Source organism: Peromyscus californicus, unplaced genomic scaffold (assembly GCF_007827085.1).
Source record: "Peromyscus californicus insignis strain IS unplaced genomic scaffold, ASM782708v3 Scaffold_5__1_contigs__length_169319896, whole genome shotgun sequence".
Taxonomy (NCBI): Eukaryota; Metazoa; Chordata; class Mammalia; order Rodentia; family Cricetidae; genus Peromyscus; species Peromyscus californicus.
This window is the reverse complement of record NW_026294573.1, coordinates 10,181,498-10,203,415: the sequence shown is the minus strand read 5'-3', so window position 1 is coordinate 10,203,415 and position 21,918 is coordinate 10,181,498. Positions and strand designations below refer to the sequence as shown.

The 21,918-nt window shown below is 45.2% G+C and overlaps 1 protein-coding gene across 2 annotated transcripts in view; it reads left to right on the top strand.

Annotated features, from left to right (window-relative positions):
- Positions 1 to 21,918, top strand: part of Slc25a33 (solute carrier family 25 member 33) — a 26,390-nt gene extending 4,472 nt beyond the window's left edge. For both annotated transcript variants that reach the window (XM_052716079.1, XM_052716080.1), the window contains exons 2-7: positions 5,603 to 5,782; positions 12,130 to 12,207; positions 13,851 to 13,951; positions 15,599 to 15,665; positions 19,395 to 19,675; positions 21,453 to 21,918. In XM_052716079.1, the coding sequence (XP_052572039.1) occupies positions 5,603 to 5,782; positions 12,130 to 12,207; positions 13,851 to 13,951; positions 15,599 to 15,665; positions 19,395 to 19,675; positions 21,453 to 21,652 (907 nt within the window). In that variant the 3' untranslated portion in view covers positions 21,653 to 21,918. The remainder of the gene's footprint in view (positions 1 to 5,602; positions 5,783 to 12,129; positions 12,208 to 13,850; positions 13,952 to 15,598; positions 15,666 to 19,394; positions 19,676 to 21,452) is intronic.

The window sequence follows — 21,918 nt, the reverse complement described above, 5'->3', positions numbered from 1 at the left end:
TTCCCACAGATCATTGGCAGTGGCTGACAGGTATACTCTGGCACTCTACCAACTTGATTACTTGGAAGCATTACAGAGATGGCTGTTCCATTATCTAGGGATACAGTGTAGAGACCATTCAGAACTCACCTGGGGTCTGAGGCTCAGTGTGAAGCATTGCTAGCATACAAGTCCTCAGTGGACCCACTGAACTATATAAACCAAACAACAGCACATGCTTATAGGAATTTTGATTAAACAAATATAGTGAGTAATACTTTTTATCAGACTGCATATACTATTATGAATATAAATTGACTTTAATTTTTTTGGGGGGGGTTGTTTTTTGTTTTGTTTTGTTTTTTGAGACAGGGTTTCTCTGTGTAGTTTTGTGCCTTTCCTGGAACTCATAGAGATACACCTGCCTCTGCCTCCCAAGTGCTGGGATTAAAGGCGTCCCAGCTAAATTGACTTTAATTTCATCTACTGTATTTGTATACATGAAAAGATTTTGAGGTATTTGTTTGCTTGCTTGTTTGTTTTGATGGGGAATGTCCCATAGGATGGAAGTTTCTTGAAGGTAGGTACCATAAGCTTTCTTCACTAGACCATTCCATGTGTGGTGCCAGGCAGGTTACAGCTGACAGTCAGTATTAAACAATTGACTACCTTAACTTGGTTGTAGTTTGATGTGGTCTGAATTGTCCTAAATAAAGAGAAACCGTACTTTATTGCTGATTTACTCATTAATATTTGCTGAAAGGTTCAAGGTAATGTTAATTTAGATTTCTCTTATTTGTGAAAGATATGATTCTTCTTCATTTGGGATGCTTTTTCCCCCTTAAGATTTATTTATTTTTATCGTCTGTGTATGAGTGTTTTGCTTGCCTGTATGTATGCGCACCATGTGCATACATGGTGCCCACTGAGGCACAAGAGGATATTGTATCCCCTGGAACAGGAGTTATATAAATAGTTAGGAGCCACTTTGTGGGTGCTGGGGACTGAGCCTGGGTCCTCTGCAAGAACAAGCAAGTACTCTTAACTACTGAGCCATCTCTCCAACCTTAGTAGTGCTATTTATATTTTTCTTTCCTAATGAAATGGAATAAAGGATGTGTCTTCTAAAAGAAAATCAGCAACATCCAAAATTGTTTTTTTGCCTTAATGAAATAATATACAATTTACATAATTGACATCTCATAAGCCTTATGTCAGATATTCAAATAAACTTTCCAGAATATTACAGTATATGCCAAAAGCAACTAATGTATTTCAAATAGTGATTACAGAAGTAGCAGAAAAGAGGAAAAATTATTGAATTGCCAAAGATTAGGAGGCTCCTAAGGCTGCAAAGTTCCTGTTAGTATTATTTGTTGGTAGAGTCCATTTTGTACCTATGTATAGTCCATGAGCATGGGAACCAGCTTACCACTAGTTGGGTAGTGATTTTTATAATAAATAGCACATTAGGACCAGCAAGAGGGCTGGGGGGGGGGGGGGGGCAAAGGGCTTCCTGCCAAGCCTGGCAACTTGAGTTCAGTCCTGGAGCCCCGCGTGGCAGAAGGAGAGAGCTGTGGTTGTCCCCTGACCTCCACACGTGCGCACCAACACACCCACCCACATGAAATAAATGAATGTCATAAATGTTCATGGGCCAGCCAAATGGCTGTGATGGTAAAGGCACTTGACACCAAACCTGACCAGCTCTGTTCAGTATCTGGGAGCCATATGGTGGAAGGAGAGATCTAACTGATCACCACATGAGCACTGTAGTGTGCGCGCACACACAATAAATAAATGTAATGTTTTAAAAGTAAAAACTTTTTTTTTTTTTTTTAAAAACACATTGGCCTTGACGTTAGTGAGTAAGGTGAATGAGTATATGCTCAGGAAACAGCATATTTTACTGGAAATATGTTTAATTTTTTTTCTGATTATTTGAAATTCTGAGGTGAAAGGTAATTTATGTGCATAATTTAAAATTGTATGTAACTTTGTGATCCCTTAAGAAGAGCGGAAAAATCCAGTGTATATTTTGTAGTAGTAGTTCTATCCGAAACTGGAGGAGAGGTGCCTAACCCTGGAGAAATGAGGCAAGGGCCATGTGGATATAAAAAGGTAAAGGTTAAATGTGCCTTTGTGCAGTAAGTGATACTTCAGTTCTGAAAGGGAGAGTGGGAGCAAGCAGAGAGATGCCTACAAGCATATTTGTATATCAAAGGGAACAGGTAGTGAAAAAGAATCTTCAATCACAGTCGTTCAGTGCGTTCTGTTGCCGTCGTCCGGTCCTTCCACGTTTGCTCCCAGTAGAACATTGCTCCCAGAGAATTTTACTGGACTTTGGCATTACTGACCAGTGCAAACTTACCCTGGGAGAGAAATGAAATTAACGGCCAGGAGGTTTCCATGTAGACATTGGAAATGTAGCGTCCTCCTCCACAGGAGCGCCAACTGCCCTTTGAACATTGTCTGCAATAGTAAACGTCCTCCCTGTGAGCTTCCTTGACAGTTAGTGTCAATTGAGGAATTGTAGCTGTAAGCAATAGAAAAGCCACCCTCCACTGGTTAACTCTTGGCACATGCACCTGAATTCTAGAGGGAGGGCAGGCTGAGGAGAGGACTTTAGGAAACTGCTCCACAGTCACTGTGGAGCCCTGACTGCTCTGCCTCCCAGTGATATGTGCATGGTCCCCTCACCTGCATGCACTTCTCTGTCTCTCCCACTGCTGAGCAGGTCTTGAGTTTCAGCTATGGGACCAGCTTGGAGACACACCCATCTCTGAACCAGTCACTGCTCTAAGGGAATTGATGCTGAGTGTCTTGGGCCAAATCACATTCTCTTCTCTGAACAGACTGGCAGAGTGGATGGTATCATGTTAATGGGCTTAAATGAGTCAGAGTTAAAACTAGAATGGCCTTGATCCCATTCATACTGTATGGCTTAAGAAGTGGATCAGTTAGGACCGAGGAGGGGAGGCTGCCAGCAATGCTACCTTGTTTACCACGCCTCCAAGATGGGTTGTGTGTTTTACTGGTATAGAGTGGAGTTCTGCAGCTTTGGCAGTGTGATTAATAGTTCTGTCCTATGCATTTGAGGATGTTTAGCAGCATACTGGCCTGTTAATAACAACATCACTTCAGCAACCCAAAATGTCTTCAGACGTTGCCAGATGTCACTGGGGTGGAGGCAGAATTGCCTGGGCTAGGAACCAAGGAAACCAAGGCTAGAATAGTGGTCTCAGATTTTGATCACATGGCCTTAAGATTAAAATGTTCTTGCATCTCTCCATATGTAGTTGGTGTGTGTATGTGAGTGTGTGTGTCAACTTTTTTTTTTTTTTAAAAGATGGAGTCCTAGAACCTGAAGCGCCTTGATTTGGCTACATTGGCTACCAGTGAACTCTGTGCATTCACCCATCTCTGCCTCCCCATCAGTAGGGTTACTTGTGAGGCAGACTTTTTATTTTTTTGAGACAGGGTTTCTCTGTGTTGTTTTGGTGCCTGTCCTGGATCTTGCTCTGTAGACCAGGCTGGCCTCGAACTCACAGAGATCTGCCTGGCTCTGCCTCTGAGTGCTGGGATTAAAGGCAAGCACCACCACTGCCCGGCTGTGAGGCAAACATTTTACAGAGTGGGCCATCTCGCCCACCCATGCCATGTGTAGTTTTATTAACCTCTTAATACACATACAATATAAATTAAGTTGTGAAGATTGTAAGTAAAATAAAATAAAATTTTCTCTCTGTGCATTTCTTTAAAAAATTGTGTGTGTGTGTGTGTGTGTGTGTGTGAGAGAGAGAGAGAGAGAGAGAGAGAGAGAGAGAGCTCATACCTTTCTTCCAGAGAACCAAACTTTGGTCCCCAGTGCCCACATCCAGTCCCTTCCTCTTTGTGTTTGAGGCTGGGTCTGTCTTGTTACTTCTGCTGCCCTTTGTATGTGAGCTTCAGGCTGATTCTCCTTTGTCTGTCACCATCTTAGTATAGGTTGCTGGGACCGAGGTTACAGGTTCTAACCAGCTTTAAAAAAAGCAGCAGCAGCAGCAGCAGCATTCTAGGAATCAAACTCAAGTCATCAGGATTGTGTGACGTACTTTCGTGCACTGCTGAGCCAGCTGGCTGGCCCTAGGTCCCTAATTTAAGTTCTACCTGGTGGTTTTGTGTTTTTCACTTGGGGAGTGTATATTAAGTGCTGTGTTACTCTCCAGATTTGCAACATTTAGATTCAGTGCTGTAGAGAGGTTAATGTAAGAGTCTGCATATGCTAGCATGCCGGGAGTTCTCTAGTGCAAGAGAGCAGTGAGTACAAGGCAGAGTGAGTGCTTCCCCAAGTGTTCACACGTTCAAATATACTCTCTGGCTGGCAAGACGGCTTGGTGGCTGTGGGTCCCTGCTGCCAAGACTGATGACCCAAGTGCAGTCCCCAGACCACATGGTGGAAGAAGAGACCCTCCTGCAGGTTGTTCCCTTTCCTCCACACACGTGCTGTGGCATGCTTCCCCACCCCCAATAAATGCAATAATAATTAAAGAAAGGCTTTCTCTGTGAATTCTCAGCTGAATAATCCTTGGCTGAGCACTTACCCTTTGTGAACTTGTTTGGTCCTGATGCCACGGATGCAAAGGTAAGTAAGACCCAGGTCCCACCTTGGACTTGCTCTGCTGTAGGACCATGTTTTCCAGGAAGGAAAATCCCTGGTTGGATGGTGGTAACCTTAGATGGCCCATGACATCGTTTGTTAGAGCTAGCCCGCCCAGCATGGTTTTGTAGATAGTATAACGTAAGAGAAGATGGAAATGGGTAGTTTAGGGCAAATAAGTGAGCTGTCTCGAAGAAAGGTGTCTAAGTTGGGTGTGGTGGTGACACCTGTGATCCAGCTGCTTGGGGGTGCTGAGGCAGGAGAACTGCAGACGGGGCAATTTAGTGAGACTTTGTCTTGAAATAAAATCAAAAGGTCTGAGATTGTAGCTCAGTGATAGAGCATTAGCCTAGCATGTGCCTGGCTTCAATTCTTGTACCAAAAAAAAAAATTGTTTAAAAAGTAATTCAAGAAATGTTTTGCTATCAACGTGCTGTGAAGGGCTGGACTGAAGTGATTGACTTAGAGGGATGATCCAGAGAGACAGTAGCTAGGAAAACGGTGTGTGCCAGTCAGTCGTGAATGAAGGAAATAGGGTTTCACTAGTTGAAAATATGCTGTAATGTTCAGTAGTGTCCATGTTAGAAGGTCTGTGTTGTAACAAACATAGATTTTCAAGTTAGTGGAGTTACCTGACTGTTTGGCTTGAATGTGCAGCGATGTGTTTTTTTGACTATTCAGTTCATGCTGAGTCTCATGGTGAGACTGGATGAACATCCAGCAGTGGGAACTGGTTGAAGAACTGTGTGGAGATACAGAGGGATGGCACCAAACTCTTGCAAGTGGTCAGTGGCGTCTGCACTCACGGTCATTGTGAAGTGGTTCTCTTTAGTTCTCGAAGCTCAGCTGACATTTTTAACTCCCTTGTATGTTGTATTAAATGAATGCAGGCACTCTGTTTTAAAGAGGAAAAGGCTAGTTACCGATCACATTTCCTGCAGAGACTCGATTGCCCTCTGACCTGCTGTGACTTCTTTCCTGCAGGTGCGGGGGCACAGTTGGTGCTATTTTCACATGTCCACTAGAAGTCATTAAGACGAGGTTGCAGTCTTCCCGACTAGCTCTTCGAACGGTGTATTATCCTCAAGTTCATCTGGGGACCATCAGTGGAGCTGGAATGATGAGACCAACGTCTGTGACCCCTGGGCTCTTACAGGTTCTGAAGTAAGTGCAGTTCTAGTCATGCAGCTCTCTCCTGTCACTTGCCTGTTTGTGTTACACAGTTCTGGTCCAAATAGAAGAGTTCGATTCTTACTTATTTTGCAAGGAATGGGTGGTGTGCCGTAGCGTGCAGGTGGAAGACAGGGCTCTGGGGATCAAACTCGGGTTGTTAGACTCGGTGACAAATATCCTCACCCACTGAGCCATCGGGCTGCCCAGAAGGATCAGGCTTTCAGTTTTGATACTGAGGAAGGGAGTGAAGTCCCAAAAGCAGGTGGTTCTCGATAGGCACAGGAAGACCAGGCCAGGGTATGTAGAGGCAGCATAGATCTCGCTGAGGACAAACGGGAGCCATGGTCCTGCTTGGTGTCAGGTGACACCTTTCATAGTGTCTTGGCCACAGTGAGATGGAGGTAATCAGGTAATCAGGCTACTTCACTAGCATTCAGAATGAGCAGCTTCATACAGACTTGCCATATAACTTGTGACCAGTTACCATGTACTCTGCGTGAGAAACCATTACCCAAAAGCAGGAGCTATGTACAGGGCTAAGCCTTAAGGTGAATGAGAATGTTTCTGTACTGCAGGTTTTGTGGAATGAGTTCCCTCCTTCCCTAGTTTCTCCTATCTCCAGGAGCCCACCTCCAACAGTTGTTCATTACAGTGGAAACCAAAGGCAAAGGGCGCTTGGTCACTGAAAATTCGGGAACCCCTTCCACACCACACACAAGCCAACACTTCACCACAGACCTACACAGTCATTGGTTAATACAGTCAATGGCTATGAAGTCACAAACTGCCACTTCTCCGTGAATATTCATTTATACTGTATTCATGTCGAAATGTAAACCATGGGACTAAGTCACGTTCTTGTTTGAATAGCGCTGCCCATGTTAGAAAGAGTCCATGAGGTTGTCTTGCTCACTCAAACTGTATTTCCTTAGCCTGTCATGTACATTTTTAGGATTCTCCTGCACCTGGGCTGTCGTTAGTGGCTTTCAGGTTTTGAAAAGATTCTATTGAGTTTTTCCCAACAGCCTTAGAGAATTAGCATCTGGACCGAGCTCCCATCTTAGAGAGGAAGACATACAGATTAGCAGTTGTGCGTACCCAGAGTCATGTGTAGAGCACTGCCTGCTTCTTTCTAGAACAGTTGAGAGCAGCTAAGAGCAAGGTAAAAACAAAACAGAAGAGCCCAGATCCCAGCTCTTTCAGGCCCTGTGTGGAGGTGTAGATGGTGCTGATCCAGAGGGGCCAGGAGCCTCGGCCTCTTCACTGGCTGCTGCTTCTGCTTCCTAAACTGTGTGCTGCTGCCATAGCACCTCACCTCTTCCTGCCGCAGCAGGATCCCAAGGTTCCCTCAATGACAGCTGTCCCTCAGTGGTCTTATTTATCATCATGAGTGATGGCATTTCTCACACCCACCCCCTGCTGCCTGTGTGTTCAGCGTGAATGTTTTCTACCCACCCCAAACAAAATGGGAGCACACCAGAACTCCCTGCTCTGCTGGGCCCAGAGCCTGCTGGGTTAAAGCAACTTCATCGTGCAGTTAGAGTTCTGGGACCTTGGAGTCACTCTGGAGACCTCTCAACTCACAGTCAATCCTGTCAACTCTGCTTTCCAAACAGAGAAACCTGACCACTGTCCCTGGTTTCCCCCAGTGCTATCCTGTGCGCAGTGTTAGCATCCTAGCTGGGCTAGCCTGAGCTAGCCATCCACCCTCCTCCCTGCTCAGCAGAGCAGCCGGAGTCCTCTGCTTACAGCCATCGTTCAGGCTCTTCACTCAGCCGTCCTGTGACTGTACTGTTCCCCTCCAGCTTCCTTGTTCCTTGAAAGGCCCAGGAAAGGGCATGGCAGTGCATGCCTTTAATCTCAGCACTCAGGAGGTTGAGGCAGGTGGGTCTCTGTGAGTTTGAAGCCAGCTTGTTCGACATAGAGAGTTCCAGAATACAGTGAGACCTTGTCTCAAAAATAAATAAATAATAAAAGCACAGGAACATTTGCTAGCACAAGTTCCTTGTTCTGGACATTATCTATGGTTTTGACACCTTTGCAGGAATATCCTTCCATGACTTAGTTATTTGAATGGAGCGTCCCCACACCATTCTGCTTTCCTCCCTTATCCCCAGCACCTCCCTCCCTCCTCCAGCAGTGCTGGGTACCTATTTACATGCTCTTTTGTTTCCTCCCTCTCACTCCACCCTTGGAGGTGGAGTGTTTGTTTCTATCAGTAAAGCTTCCTCAGGCTCCTTAGAATATTGTGTGTGACTAGAGAAGGACTCAGAACCAACCACGTGGTCCTGTGAAATTGGGCAGGTTAGTATTGGTCATGGAAAGGGCTTACTGGCCTCCCACATGTAGACACATGTGCAGCTGGTGTCTTACAGTGAGTACTTTGTTGTACTTTTTAAGGTAAGGTGTGCAGTAGAGTCTCTTTGTATAATGAGCTCCAGTTCCCATCCTAGAAGCATCCCCTCGGGCCATGTGGACGTCCCTGTGGCTACTAAGATCCCAAAGCAGTGAACAGTGTCCTGCCCTGGGTGGTGTGGTCAACGACGAGAACTGCTTCCCACTCAGGCACTGGAGCCAAGTCCAGGGATGATGCTCTACCAGAAGGGCTCTTTGTGAAAGAGACAATAAGCAAGGACAAGCCCCAGACCTTTTCTATCCACTACAAGGCCCATCCTGGGTTCTGTTCTGAATTCTAAGAGACACTGGTTATCAAAAGCCCAGATGAGTATCGTGGTCATTCACTTAAACTCAGCTGCTTGTTACTTGCCCTGCTCCTTCTGTGACTGCTATTATAAAAGTCACACCAAATTACTTGTGTACAAGGCTTCAAAATACGAATTGCTGTTGTGTCTGAGGTTAACTTAATAGGATAATATGTGTTCTACTGGAGAATGGATGAAGTTATTTTGAAAGAAAAGGGGCGAGGGTTGCCATGATGGTTCAGCCTTGCATCCTGAGTTTGACCCCCAGATCCCATGGTAGGAGATGCCCAGTTTACACACACACACACACACACACACACACACACACACACACACACACACTTTAAAAAAGAGAAAGAAAGAATGTTTTGTGGGCGGGCCTGGGGAGATGGCTCAGTTGACTAGTAAGGTGCCTTCTGTACAAGCATGAGACCTGCGTTTGGATTCCCAGCGCCCACTTAAGAAGCTAGTAGTGGGCTAGGGCTGAGAGAGGGCAGAGTGCTTCAGAGTGCGTCCTGCTCTGCCAGGACCTGTGTTCAGTTACTAGCATCCTCATCGGGAGCTCTAAGGAGCATAATGCCTTCTTCTGACCTCCTCGGGCACTGAATACACATGGCATGTACTCACACATATACATACACACGTACAAAATCTAAAAAAAATTAATTAAAAAAACAGTACTGGTGATGTACATGTGCCTGTAATCCTAGCACGGGGCAGGGGCAGGGGGTGTGGTGGGGTGAGACAGGGGTCTCTGGCACTTGCTGGTTAGCTGGTCTTGCACAGTTAGTGAGCTCCAGGGTTAGTGAGACCCTGTTTCAATAGATAGGCTGAATGTGGTGCCGCCTTTAATCCCATCATTCGGAAGGCAGAGGCAGGCGGATCCCTGAGCTCCAGGCCAGCCAGAGCTACATAGTGAGACCCTGTCTCAGAAAAAAAGAAAAAGGGAAGAAAAGAATGGAGAACAAAAGAGGAAGAACCCTGACATTGACCTCTGACCTCCACATGGATACACATATACGGCAAACAACACATAATTTCTAAAAATAATGTTTTGTCAGGTGTCTCCTTTTTTCAAATGAAGATTTGGAACTACTGAGGTACCTTATTTGATTTTTTTTTTAAGGTCTTTAAAAAGGTTTTAATATTTTTAAAAAGCTTAAATGTGGGCTGGAGAGATGGCTCAGAGGTTAAGAGCACCAGCTGTTCTTCCAGAGGTCCTGAGTTCAATTCCCAGCAACCACAAGGTGGCTCACAACCATCTGTAATAAGATCTGGTGCCCTTTTCCGGTGTGCAGGCAGAGCACTGTATACATAATAAATAAATAAATCTTAAAAAAAAAAAAAAGCTTAAATGTATATGCCTGTAGATGGGTATATACACTAGTGTAGGTGGCCAGAAGGGGGTCGACTCCTCTGAAGCTGAATTACAGACTGTTGGGAAGGGAGCTGCCTGACCTCTGCAAGAGCAGTGAGTGATCGTGACCCCTGGGCCAGCTCTCCAGCCCCCTGCTTCAATCTGAAAATTAATGTCCATCTTCCAAAACTGCCTTGCTCTGGTAGATACTCGATGAGATGAGATACTTGCCTCTCCTGTGCATACAGGTCTGACTGGGGAGAGGCAGGACTCCGAACAAGACTGTTTGCTTTTCCATTTTTCCAGTATGAAAGTGGCATGCATGTGGAAAGGTCAGCCTGGATCCTGCACTGGTCTTCCAAAACTGACATGTGCCATGTGGCGGGGACTTGATGGTTCCAGAAGAACTTATACACACCCTGACAGGGCAGAAGTGCAGCTTATGTAACAGATTGGACTTGTTGCCACTGTTAAAGGCGTAGCTATGGAGACTGTCTTTCTTCAGCTCTTAAAAGGCAGGAGTCACTTGAGGACACACACTCCCTGCTACATTATGGATGAGGGCACCCAGCTTCCTGGAGCCAGAGGTTCCCTCAAGCTTCTTAAGGGGCCTCTGGGCTGCATAGTGTTCATTCCCGCAGACCACAGTTGCAGTCCACTAAGTGGCTGTCAGAAGGAGAGCATTTGAATCTTTAGTCTCGCTGTGTCACCAGGTGCAGGTCACCTCAAGGTGCTTCTGGAGACATGTTGTTCAAGGAGCTCGGCCTTTGGAAACAGTCCTCTTTGAGGAAGATAATCATAGTGAAGGTTCTTGTTGGAAACCTTGAATTGTGCCTCTGTGCACACCTGGGGTTTACTTGTGGCCATTGTGACTCTTATCTGAAACGCCATGCCTTCATTTTGAAGCACTGTGCTGATAGGAGCCCACGAATTATCTCCTAACCCTTGATTTTTATAAACTTCATGTGCTATAATTTTGGTTGCGGTTTTTATGACCTGTATTAAAATTTGTTGTGGTTTTTAAAGATAACCTTTTATTTTGAAATAATTTCAAATAGTAGAAAATTTACAGGTATGGCACTAATGACTTATACCTTTTTATAGACTCACCCAGTTTTTAACATTTTGCTGTCATGGCTTTTTCATTTTGGCACTGTGTCCATATATACACTCCGCCGAACCATTTGAAAATGTGCATCATGCTTTTCCCTGTACCCTTAACTCTTTACTATTTATTTCTTATAAACAAAGTATCCTCGAAATCACAGTATAGTCTTCAAGTTCAAGAATTTTCATCTTAGGGCTGGAGAGGTGGCTCAGTGGTTAATAATGTCAGTGCCCATGCTGGGCAACTCTCAGCTGCCTGTAGCTTCAACTTAATGGGATTCAACACCCTTTCTGGCCTCCGTGTGCTTGTATGCATGTGCTCCCCACCCACCCACACACACAAAGCAAGTTTTAAAAAAATTTCATCTATTAAATATGAGGTGTTACATACATGTAATCCTAGAACTTAGGAGGCTGAAGCAGGAGGTTGGCAAGTTAGAAACCAGCCTGGGCTACATAGTGAGGCTGCCTCCAGAAATAATGATAAAATCACACTGATGTAGCGGGGCCCAAGTTGCAGGGGAAACAGCACTGAGACCCCAACCTAGAGTCTCCCATGGGCAAGGTAAGTGCTCTCTGCCACTGGCTTGTGTCCTCACCCCCCCCCCCCACTCTTTTGTACTTTATATATTTTGAGATGGGAGCTCACTGCCCTGAACTCCCTGTGTAGTCTAGACAGACCTTGAACATGTGATCTTTTGCCTCAGCCTCCTGAGGAAGTGAGATTTCAGACTGAAGTGAGAGTAACTGAGAAACAGGACCAGGGATTTCCCCGGACGGTAGTTCTTCTGGGTTTACTCTTTGTAGCATTCCTGTCTGATATGCAGCCTGCTTTACATTGTAGCAGAGGGAAGTCAGAGTCTAGGGGCTCCTAAATTTTATTCCTTCAAGGAGGTGGTGTGAAGGTTGGCTTCTTACTACCAAGAGGGGCCTTGCTCAAAGATCTTAGTTTTGTTTTGAGGCAGTCTTGTGTAGCCCAGGCTGGCTTCAGACTCTTTGTAGCCAAGGATGACTCTGAACTTCTGATCTTCCTGCTCCCACCTTCTGAGGGCTGTGATTACAGGTGTGTACCACCACACCGTTTATTGCTGAGGATCAAACTCGGGCTTCATGTGCGTTAGGTAGGCACTTACCCAACCACCCCATCTGAAGCTATGTCTTTTCTTATTCAGGTCGATCCTGGAAAAGGAGGGACCAAAGTCACTTTTTAGAGGCTTGGGTCCAAATTTGGTTGGAGTTGCACCATCAAGGTAAGTACTTAACTGTTGAGCAAGCTCCCTGAGATCAGTGTGCAGCGCTGAATCTCTTCTTACCCAAGGGTGACACTGTTGAATGGCTGCTTTTCCTCCTATCTTAAAATTGCCTAACCATAGTCAGGCGGTGGTGGTGCATGACTTTATTCCCAGCACTCGGGAGGCAGAGGCAGGTGGATCTATAAATCCACCATCAGCACTCAGATCTCTCTACGTGAGAGTTTCTTACCCTAAGCGTGGTGTGGTCAGTACCTAGGTATAGAAATGCCCAGTGTTATGGTGCATACAGATCCATGTTAGTATCTGCCTTCTCAGCCAATGTCCAGGTGACTCAGGACATTAGTCTGAAGGAATTAAAAGGCTCTTGGGCTTTACTTTCTAGAACATTACATCGTTGGTTTTTAATTCTCTTTAAAGACTTTGTAGACTGTACTAGCCCAGCACATTAAGCTGCTGGCTCCATTCACCTTTTTAATTAGTTAAAATACTGGCCACTTTTCAAGGACTCATTATCCATGCATAGCTAGTGTCTCCGAATTACAGAAAGTTATTGGGCAGTGCTAACAGAGAAGGGAACTGTGTGTGTAAAATAGACAAGTTGCAGTGTGTGTCACAGGCCAAAGTTCTAACGATACAGTATAAAGGTTTTAATTGCCTTTTCTATTCTGGAATCTAGCAGTGCTTTATTCTATAAAAATAAGATTGGTGGGTTTGTCTGTTTAGACAGAATAGGCTGTAAAAAGCATAGACAGGGACCAAAAAGTATACATCAAAAGGTCATACATCTCAGAGTTACAAGGGAAGAACAGAAAGAACAATAGAAAAATAAATAACTGGTTCACATCAGGTTCCTCTGTTAGAAGGACTAAAGCAGAGGAAGCCTGCTTATGGTGACTGGAACTGTCCCTTTGTGGGACCTGTTGCTTTTCGCTAACCCTGATTTACAGGAAGGCCGAATAACTTGGCTTGGTAACCGGAACTGGAAACTTCAACACAAATGATTACTCCCCAGCCCCATTTTCTGTCCTGTCTGTTGGCGTCTGGAGCCAGAGTTTAGTCTAAACCAGTGGCTTCCTGGGATCCTGTTCACAGTAGTTAGGATCCTAAGTTGCAAACAGGTTCTGTGATTGATCCATTGGTCAGCAGAGACTGAGAGAAGCCTGTCTCCTGCACTGCAGGGATAAAGCCCTGCTCCTGCTGTGGAGCTCCTGAGGAACTGCAGGCAGGCCAAAGTGCAGTCCACACACACTTTTCCCACAAGGCAAGACAAGTGGAACAAGTTTACATCTTAGAAACACTCTACCTCTCAAAATGACAAGATACATTTCTACTCAAATGATTAATGTTTATCCAGAATAAAGAATGTGGACGGACTTTCATACTTTTATATATGTTACCAAAAATCTCATTTTAACTCCGTTATCTTGGACACTTTTGTCACTACTAATTTCTGGAGGGGTGTGACCATCTCAGGGATGGTGGCAGGTCTGGGTGTGAGTCCAGCCTCTGGCTCCTTGCCAGCTAGGAAGATCCTTACTCTGTTCTATAGTCTGCTACATGCGGTAGGTGTTGCAGAGGGATGTATATACCTTAACATGCCACAATGATTTCTTCATGGCATTCTCTGTTTGTCCTAACAGGGCTGTGTACTTTGCATGTTACTCCAAAGCCAAAGAGCAATTTAATGGCATTTTTGTGCCGAATAGCAATACTGTGCACATTTTCTCAGCTGGCTCTGCAGGTATGTTACCCTAGCAAGTGAGATGAAAACTCACATCCTAAGCATGTGTTGTTTTGCTTTCTTTGCAGGAATTAGAAGTTAACTCCCTGCCTCTTTTGCACCTAAAATCATTTTCCAAAAGCTTTATATTGGTTTTTGTAGAATATGACTGTTGGCAGTTTGTAAATAGATTTCTCTGACCGCTCAAGCTTCTTACTGCCCTCCAGACTCACACCTTTCCCTGCTTGGGTGAGCTGTGCTTCTTTTAAAGGCATGTGAATGTGTTTTTCATATCTTCCTGCTTTCCCTATTGGGTTCTAATGTGGAGTGGGAGCTGCCTTCTGTCTGATTCCCTGGATACCTGGGGTGCATCTGCCCTGTACAGCAAGGACCAGGGTTCTGTTTGCTTTGTGTGTTGGTGGCATTTGAGGTTTAACTTAAGGCCTTGTGCTTCCAGTCGGCTTTCTTTTGAGGAGTCCTTCCACTGACTGCAGAGCTCAGGATAGGACGTTCCCCCAGGGAGTGCTTGTAAGGAAGCATGGGCTCCTGAATTGCTAGAGGCTCTGTCCATTTAAATCTAAAGGTATTTTTAGAGAATTTATGTTAGCGTTTTAGAATTCCTGCCTTCTGCTGACAGAAAGAAATTGCCACACCAATTTCATCTACCTTTGTTACTCTCAATAAAATTACTAACCCAGATTATGATTTTTTTAGTCAGAGCAAAAAGTAATTAAGTACTTCACGAAAAAACAGAGATTCCCCTTAATACTGAGCCCTGAGAAGGAGTGTACCATTCCAAAACAGGTTGATCCGTGATGAATTAGCCCTAATCCTGACCCTGTTAATCAGCTTTGTAACGATTGCACCATTAATCCAGAACACTGGGTAAAGCAAGCACACCTCAAGGGAGCCTTTCAAAGCAGTGTCCTCCAGTGTCTAATTAAGCTGCTTACTCAGGACTTTGGACACGCTGTGCAGAAGGAGTGCTGGGCATTGGCATTTGGGGCTGATCTGGAGTGTTAAAATGCTGCAGAAGGCTTACCAAAATAATGATTCCTAGGGGTCGATCGGTTTTAAAGTTTTTGTTTCCTTAAATTTCCAAGTTTGAGCCGGGCGGTGGTGGCGCACACCTTTAATCCCAACACTCGGGAGACAGAGCCAGGCGGATCTCTGTGAGTTCGAGGCCAGCCTGGGCTACCAAGTGAGTTCCAGGAAAGGCGCAAAGCTACACGGAGAAAACCTGTCTTGAAAAACAAAAAATAAAAAAAAAAAACAACAACAACAAAAAATTTCCAAGTTTGAATTCAGGTAACTGAAGACTTAACACTTGTATTCAATGTTAGGTATAAGTAGAGATCAGCAAGTGTAAAAAAAAAATTATTTTTGAATCTGAAGCTTTTCAGTTGAAATTTTAGATGTTTTTGCCCTGGGATTCAAATGAAGCAAACGCTAGCAGCACCACCTAGAGGCTGGAAAGGCTATGCATGGCAGTAGCTACAGCTGTAGCCCTGTGGGAACGCCAGATAGATAGATAGATGGATGGGTAGATAGACAGACAGACAGACAGACAGACAGACAGATGCTGCAGCTTGACCTCAGGGTACTGTGTGGTAAAGACAGCTTCAATGAACACTGACTGTATCAGTGATGACTGTTTTCTCCCTCCAGCTTTTGTCACAAATACCTTAATGAATCCTATCTGGATGGTTAAAACAAGGATGCAGCTAGAACGGAAGTAAGTTAATAGTTCCTTCCTTATCTGAGAAACCTGGTGTGCTTTGTTTCCTTCTCCCAATACCAAGTGTGGATTAAAAGCGGAGTCCTTAGCTAGCCCCTTCTGGATTCCCTGTAAGTGTATGTGGAAATGTCTTTTGACATCTACCCTGGCAGAATTGTGGGGTGAGGAGGCCACAGAGCACAAGGGAAGATGGACAGAAGGTCCTCTCCATGACCCCAGCTTCCTTGGGTGTTCCTCTCTGGGGTTCTCTGTGGACCCCATGTCAGGAGGTGTGCTGTGGACTCTGCAGAGGCCTACCTGTCTAGCCAAAGACACCAGAGAGGGCCCCCTTTAACTGTAGCGCCCAGATGGACCGGCCATCTGCCCTTAACCTAAGCTGGAGTTCCTAATGTATTTTATATTGTGTTCCTAATGTATTTTATATTTTATTCCAACAAAATATTGGGCTTTGTTTTTTTGCTGAGACAGAGTCTCTCTGTGTAGTTCAGCCTGCTTCAAACTTGCAGCCTGTTGCCTCAAGCCTCCCCAGGGCTAGGCTTACTGGTTATACCACTGCCTTGGATAGAGCAAAGGTTTTTAAAGAAGTGGAAACCAACTGAAGTAAGTCATCAGTATTTTAAAAGTCTCTGATTCACCGGGCATGGTGGCGCACGCCTTTGATCCCAGCACTCAGGAGGCAGAGGCAGGTGGATCTCTGTGAGTTTGAGGACAGCCTGGTCTACACAGAGAAACCTGTCTTGAAAAAACAACAACAAAAATTGTGATGTACTAACAATGCTTCTTTTATACAAAAATCAGATTTCTCAGCAGGCCAACAACTTCTATGATTTTCAAGGAATCAAGGATACTAAACAAACACTTTTTAACTTTATGACAGTGTGGTAGAAAAATGTTTCTATTTGTGTGAAACCAAGGCTACTACTTCTGTGGGCTGTCACCCACACTCATACTTCTTGAAGGAATGCTGGTTTCCAGTAGAAATGTGGGCTCTCCCAGTCTAAGTTCAAGGAACTGCCTGGATTCTAAAAGCCTTTGTGCTGTGTGACCCAGAAATTTGAACCCTGGAAACACTAGCAAGCCCATCTTTCCTCCAGCTCCCTCTAAGAAGAGGAGAGAGTGAGATGTCCCTGCAGGGTGAAGGAGGGACATGCCTGGGCTCATCATCCTCTTGTGACCATGCATCCCCTGATCTGAACCCCCATTGTCCCCAGCCTATTCTGCCGTCTGAAGTGCTTGCTAGAATCCTACAGCAAGGATCAGTTACTTCCACAATAAAACAGACAGTCCTTTGCAGTTTCCCAAAAATGTCATGTGTGTCCTACATGTCCATCTTCCTGAGTGTGCAGTCCCTTGCTGGGAATGTCCCTTCCTCTTTATGGTTGTGCTTCAAGCTTCTGGCCAGCCTTGTTTCCTGGCAGCCTTTGGTATTGTCTCAGCTCAGTGTTCAGTGTCCCTGTGTCACCTGTGTTTAGTCTGTTGACTAAGAACCTTTCTAGTGCTCAGGACGTTTTAGATTTTTATTTAAGTGGGCTCTGTGAACATCTGTAAGCACATCTTGTTCCAGTGGCTGCCAGGGAAATTGCTCCTGCCTTCTACCTTACAGCATTACAACCGATGAGCTAAGAGAAATCGAGTCTAGTAGGACAGGGGGTATGAGGTACCCAGCATGCTGGGGGTCCATAGGACAAGCTCAGCAGGGTGGAGCGACAAGAGAGCAGGAGAGCTTCTGAGGCGGCAGCAGCTTCCGCCCTCTTGAGAGGAGCTAGGTGCAAGTACGGAAAGGAGAGACAGGTGCACAGAAAGATGGGAGCAAGAAAACAATGAGTACAAAAGGTCAGCTATTTAGCTCTTTTTCTTTGTCAGGGTTTGTGGATTTGTATTTTATGTGCATTGGTGTTTTGCTTACATGGATGTCTGTGTGAGGGCATAGGGTCCCCCAGAGCTGGAATAGCAGACAGCTGTGAGCTGCCATGTGGGTGCTGGGATTGAACCCAGGACCTCTGAAAGAGCAGCCAGTGCTCTTAACCACTGAGCCATCTCTCCAACCCCAGCTTGTCTCTTTTTTTGGTTGGTTGTTTTTTTTTTTGAAACAGGGTCTCATTTTATAATCCATGCTGGCCTGAAACTCACATCCATTCCCCTACCTCAGTTTCCCAAATGCTGGGATTATAGGCATGAGCCATCACTCCTGGCTGTTTATGTTATTATTTCATGATTCTGGTATGAGCAGCACTTATTCTATGAAACAGAGTAAGTCTTCAACGACTCTCAAGCAGAGGACATTGATTTATATAGGCAAAAAGGAGTATGTATCAAAGACACACAAAAAGTAGATTGATCATTTCTGTTACTTTCCTTGTAAAGTAAGGACAGAATCAGAAGAGTGGTAAGAAATGGAGAACATCAGCTCACTCTGAGTTACCATTTTTCAAAAAAGATTAAGGGTAACCTTAGAAATGATAGGATCAAAATATACCACCATGGGGTGGAGAGATGTCTGAGCAGCTAAGAGCATTTATTACTCTTACAGAGGACCCAGGTTCAGTTCCCTGTGCCACATCTGGCTGCTTATAACAGCCTATAGTTCCAGTTCCAGGGGATCCAATACCTGTACGCACACACACGTAAAATAAATGCATCCATAGACATTTTAAGGTAAATAAATGAGTAAAATATCAGATAATGTGCCTAGATTAAAAATTCTATGTTCCGCCGGGCGGTGGTGGCGCACGCCTTTAATCCCAGCACTCGGGAGGCAGAGCCAGGTGGATCTCTGTGAGTTCGAGGCCAGCTTGGGCTACCAAGTGAGTTCCAGGAAAGGCGCAAAGCTACACAGAGAAACCTTGTCTCAAAAAACCAAAAAAAAAAAAAAAAAAAAGTTCTATGTTCCATAACTAAGAAGAAATATGTATATACACGTGTGCACACATACAAATTTATACATACGTGTGTATTTTTTCCTCCATGTATGAGTCCCTGGGTTCAATCCTTGTCATGCACATAAATCACACTCCAGAGAACAGTGTTAAGAAGGAGGACCTTGGGCTGGCAGATAGCTCAGTGGTGTGGAACTTGCCTGCCACGCACAGAGCCCTGAGTTCAATCCCGTATACCAAAGAAGACGTCTCACCAACCTTTTCCTTAGCGTTTTCCTCTTGTCATCGTGTTTTACTTTGTGTGGAATTTTACCCAACCTTTTTTTTTTTGGTGGGGGGGCGGGGCGTTTGAGACAGGGTCTCTCTAGCCTGGCTGTCCTGGAATTCACTCTGTAGACCAGGCTGGCCTCAAACTCAGATATCCACCTGCCTCTGCCTCCCAAGTGCTGGGGTTAAAAGCGTGTCCAGCTTTCTACTTAGCTTTCCCGTATCTCTCTGCCGTCATAACTCATCATCTTGTATGTGCTACAGTTTACTTACCTATCCCTGTTTTTAGATATTTCAGTGGTTCTGACTGTTTTCTCTGACAAATACTATCCTCCATTAGCGTTTTCTAGAATTGGGTCAAAGGCTGTAAGCCTTTGTGACTATCATTTCAGATGCCATCTATTCTGTGGACCTGTCAGGTTTCTCATCTAATTGAACTGGCCTCACGGTGGGTCAGAGGTCAGGTGGCCTCAGAACAAGAAAGACAGGTTTCCTCTCCAGTGTCATGTCTGTGTCGTGGGTGATCCTCATGTGACTTGGGTGTGATGTGTCTCAGCGTCTTATCATTGATCCCCTCTGATAGGGTGAGAGGCTGCAAGCAGATGAATACACTCCAGTGTGCTCGGCATGTGTACCAGACAGAAGGCATCCGTGGCTTCTATAGAGGCCTGACTGCCTCGTATGCTGGGATCTCAGAGACAATCATCTGCTTTGCTATTTATGAGAGTTTAAAGAAGTGTCTGAAAGAAGCTCCGATAGTCTCCTCCACGGATGGAAATGAGAAAAGTTCCTCTGGCTTTTTTGGACTCATGGCAGCTGCTGCTGTTTCTAAGGGATGTGCCTCCTGTATTGCTTACCCACATGGTATGTTTTGCTCTTTTCTCCTGGAGCAATAAAACAGTTGGTGAGGGGGAGCCAGATGGTGATGGTACAGGCCTTTAATCCCAGCACTTGGGAGGCTGAGGCAGGTGGATCTCTGAGTTCAAGGCCAGCCTGGCCTGCAGAATGAGTTCCAGGACAGCCAGGACTACACACAGAAACCTTGTCTTGAAAAATTGGAAAAAAAAAAAAAAAAGAAAGAAAGAAGCAAACAGACAAAAACAAAACAAATCCCAGCTGTCGGGTTTGTCATTTGTCACTGTACGTAGACTCCTACAGCTCTGGTAGCACAGACTGAAATGAATGTGACATAGGCGGAGTATCCCTTACCTGAGATGCATGTATCAGGAGTGATTGCGTCCAGAGATTGTCACTTGGAGTATGTGCATGGTCTCACTGGTTAAGCATGTCTGATCCAGCCAAAGTGACAGGCTAAACTTTTGGAGATGCTCACTCTGTCCCTGCAGGGCACCGTGACGCCATCATTGTTTGCATTGACACGGGTCACGTGAGCGCTGGCCTCTACCTGGCTCAGCTCCACCTCAGTGTGGCAAGAGTTTGCTGGGCCAGAATCGGGGTTACTGAACCTCTGTTTGCAAAGAAGCTCCAAACTAGACTTTACCTAAAATTCCCTGATTCAAGAAGCTATGGGTGGGGGACAAATGAAACTGTTTAGCTTCCACTTTGAGTTGGGTGCTGCATACATCTACTAGTTGGGCTTTTTTGTTCCTTTGAGTGTTTTTGTTGTTTTTGTTTTTTTTTTTTTTTTTTTAAAGATTTATTTATTTATTATGTATACAGCATGTATGACTGCAGGCCAGAAGAGGGCACCAGATCTCATTACAGATGGTTGTGAGCCACCATGTGGTTGCTGGGAATTGAACTCAGGACCTCTGGAAGAGCAGTCAGTGCTCTTAACCTCTGAGCCATCTCTCCAGCCCTGTTGTTTTTGTTTTGAGACAGCTCTCCACATAGCCTTGGCTGTCCTGGAACTCACTCTGTAGACCAGACTGGCCTTGAACTCACAGAGATCTGCCTGCCTCTGCCTCCCAAGTGCTGGGATTAAGGCCTACACCAAACCGGGTACACTTTCTTACTAGGGATTGAGCTAGGGCCTTGTGTATGTTAAACACATGCTCTGCCACTGAGCTGCATCCTTAGCCAAGGTGCAAGCGTGAGGTGACTCCTGTCCCACTAACCTACTAAAGATCAGTTCATTGTGCTGTGAAAACAGGTTGTGCTTTCCAAGCCTCCTGCACGGCAGTGACAAATACACCGTTGTCTCAGGAACAAGTGTTAGATCCATTGTGTTCTGGAGCACCACCCAACAAGCCACAAAGGCATGACGGGAGAGGCACCAGCAGTTCCTCCCAGGAACCTCAGAAGGTCTGCTCAAGCAGGAGTGACCAGCACTGGGCCAGTGTGCTAGGAGGGAGGCCAGGTGGCTTTTCAGCTAGACCAAGTAGGATGTGGTATATATAAAAAAAAAAAACTTTTCTTTCTTTCTTTTTTTTCTCCAAGACAGGGGCTCACTATGTAGCGGTGCCTGTACTGGAACTCATTTTGTAGACCAGGCTGGCCTTGAACTCACAAAGATGCACGTCTCTGCCTCCCGAGTGCTGCGATTAGAGCTGTGCGCCACTATGCCCTGCTGGAATTTAGCTTTCATTATCCCTCTGGGCATGTGACTGCCCTGTCCAGGTTAGAACCACGCTGCCCAGTAGACATAGAGCCTTGACTTCTTCCCACTGTGTCTCCACAGAGGTCATCAGGACACGGCTCCGGGAGGAAGGCACCAAGTACAAGTCGTTCGTGCAGACGGCGCGTCTGGTGTTCCGGGAGGAAGGCTACCTTGCCTTCTACCGAGGACTTTTTGCTCAGCTCATCCGGCAGATCCCCAATACTGCCATTGTGCTGTCCACCTATGAGTTCATCGTGTACCTGCTGGGAGAGCGTGCTTAGTAACAGGCCACACGGTTGTGCTCTAGAAGAATAAAACTGAAAACCCTAGAGATTTTCTTTTCCGTTGATGTTTAGTGTTCAAAACTGAGACAGCAAAGGCCATAGAATACCTGGCTCGTGACACCTGTTGGACATTTCCTTTTGGATTCATGTTTCTGGAAGGTTTTAATTCATTAACGTTAATAGTTAATTATAACTTTTTTTTTTTAACTTAAGAGGATTGAGGATTGAGCAGCAAGTAAATTAAATCATGCTATTTAATTGAA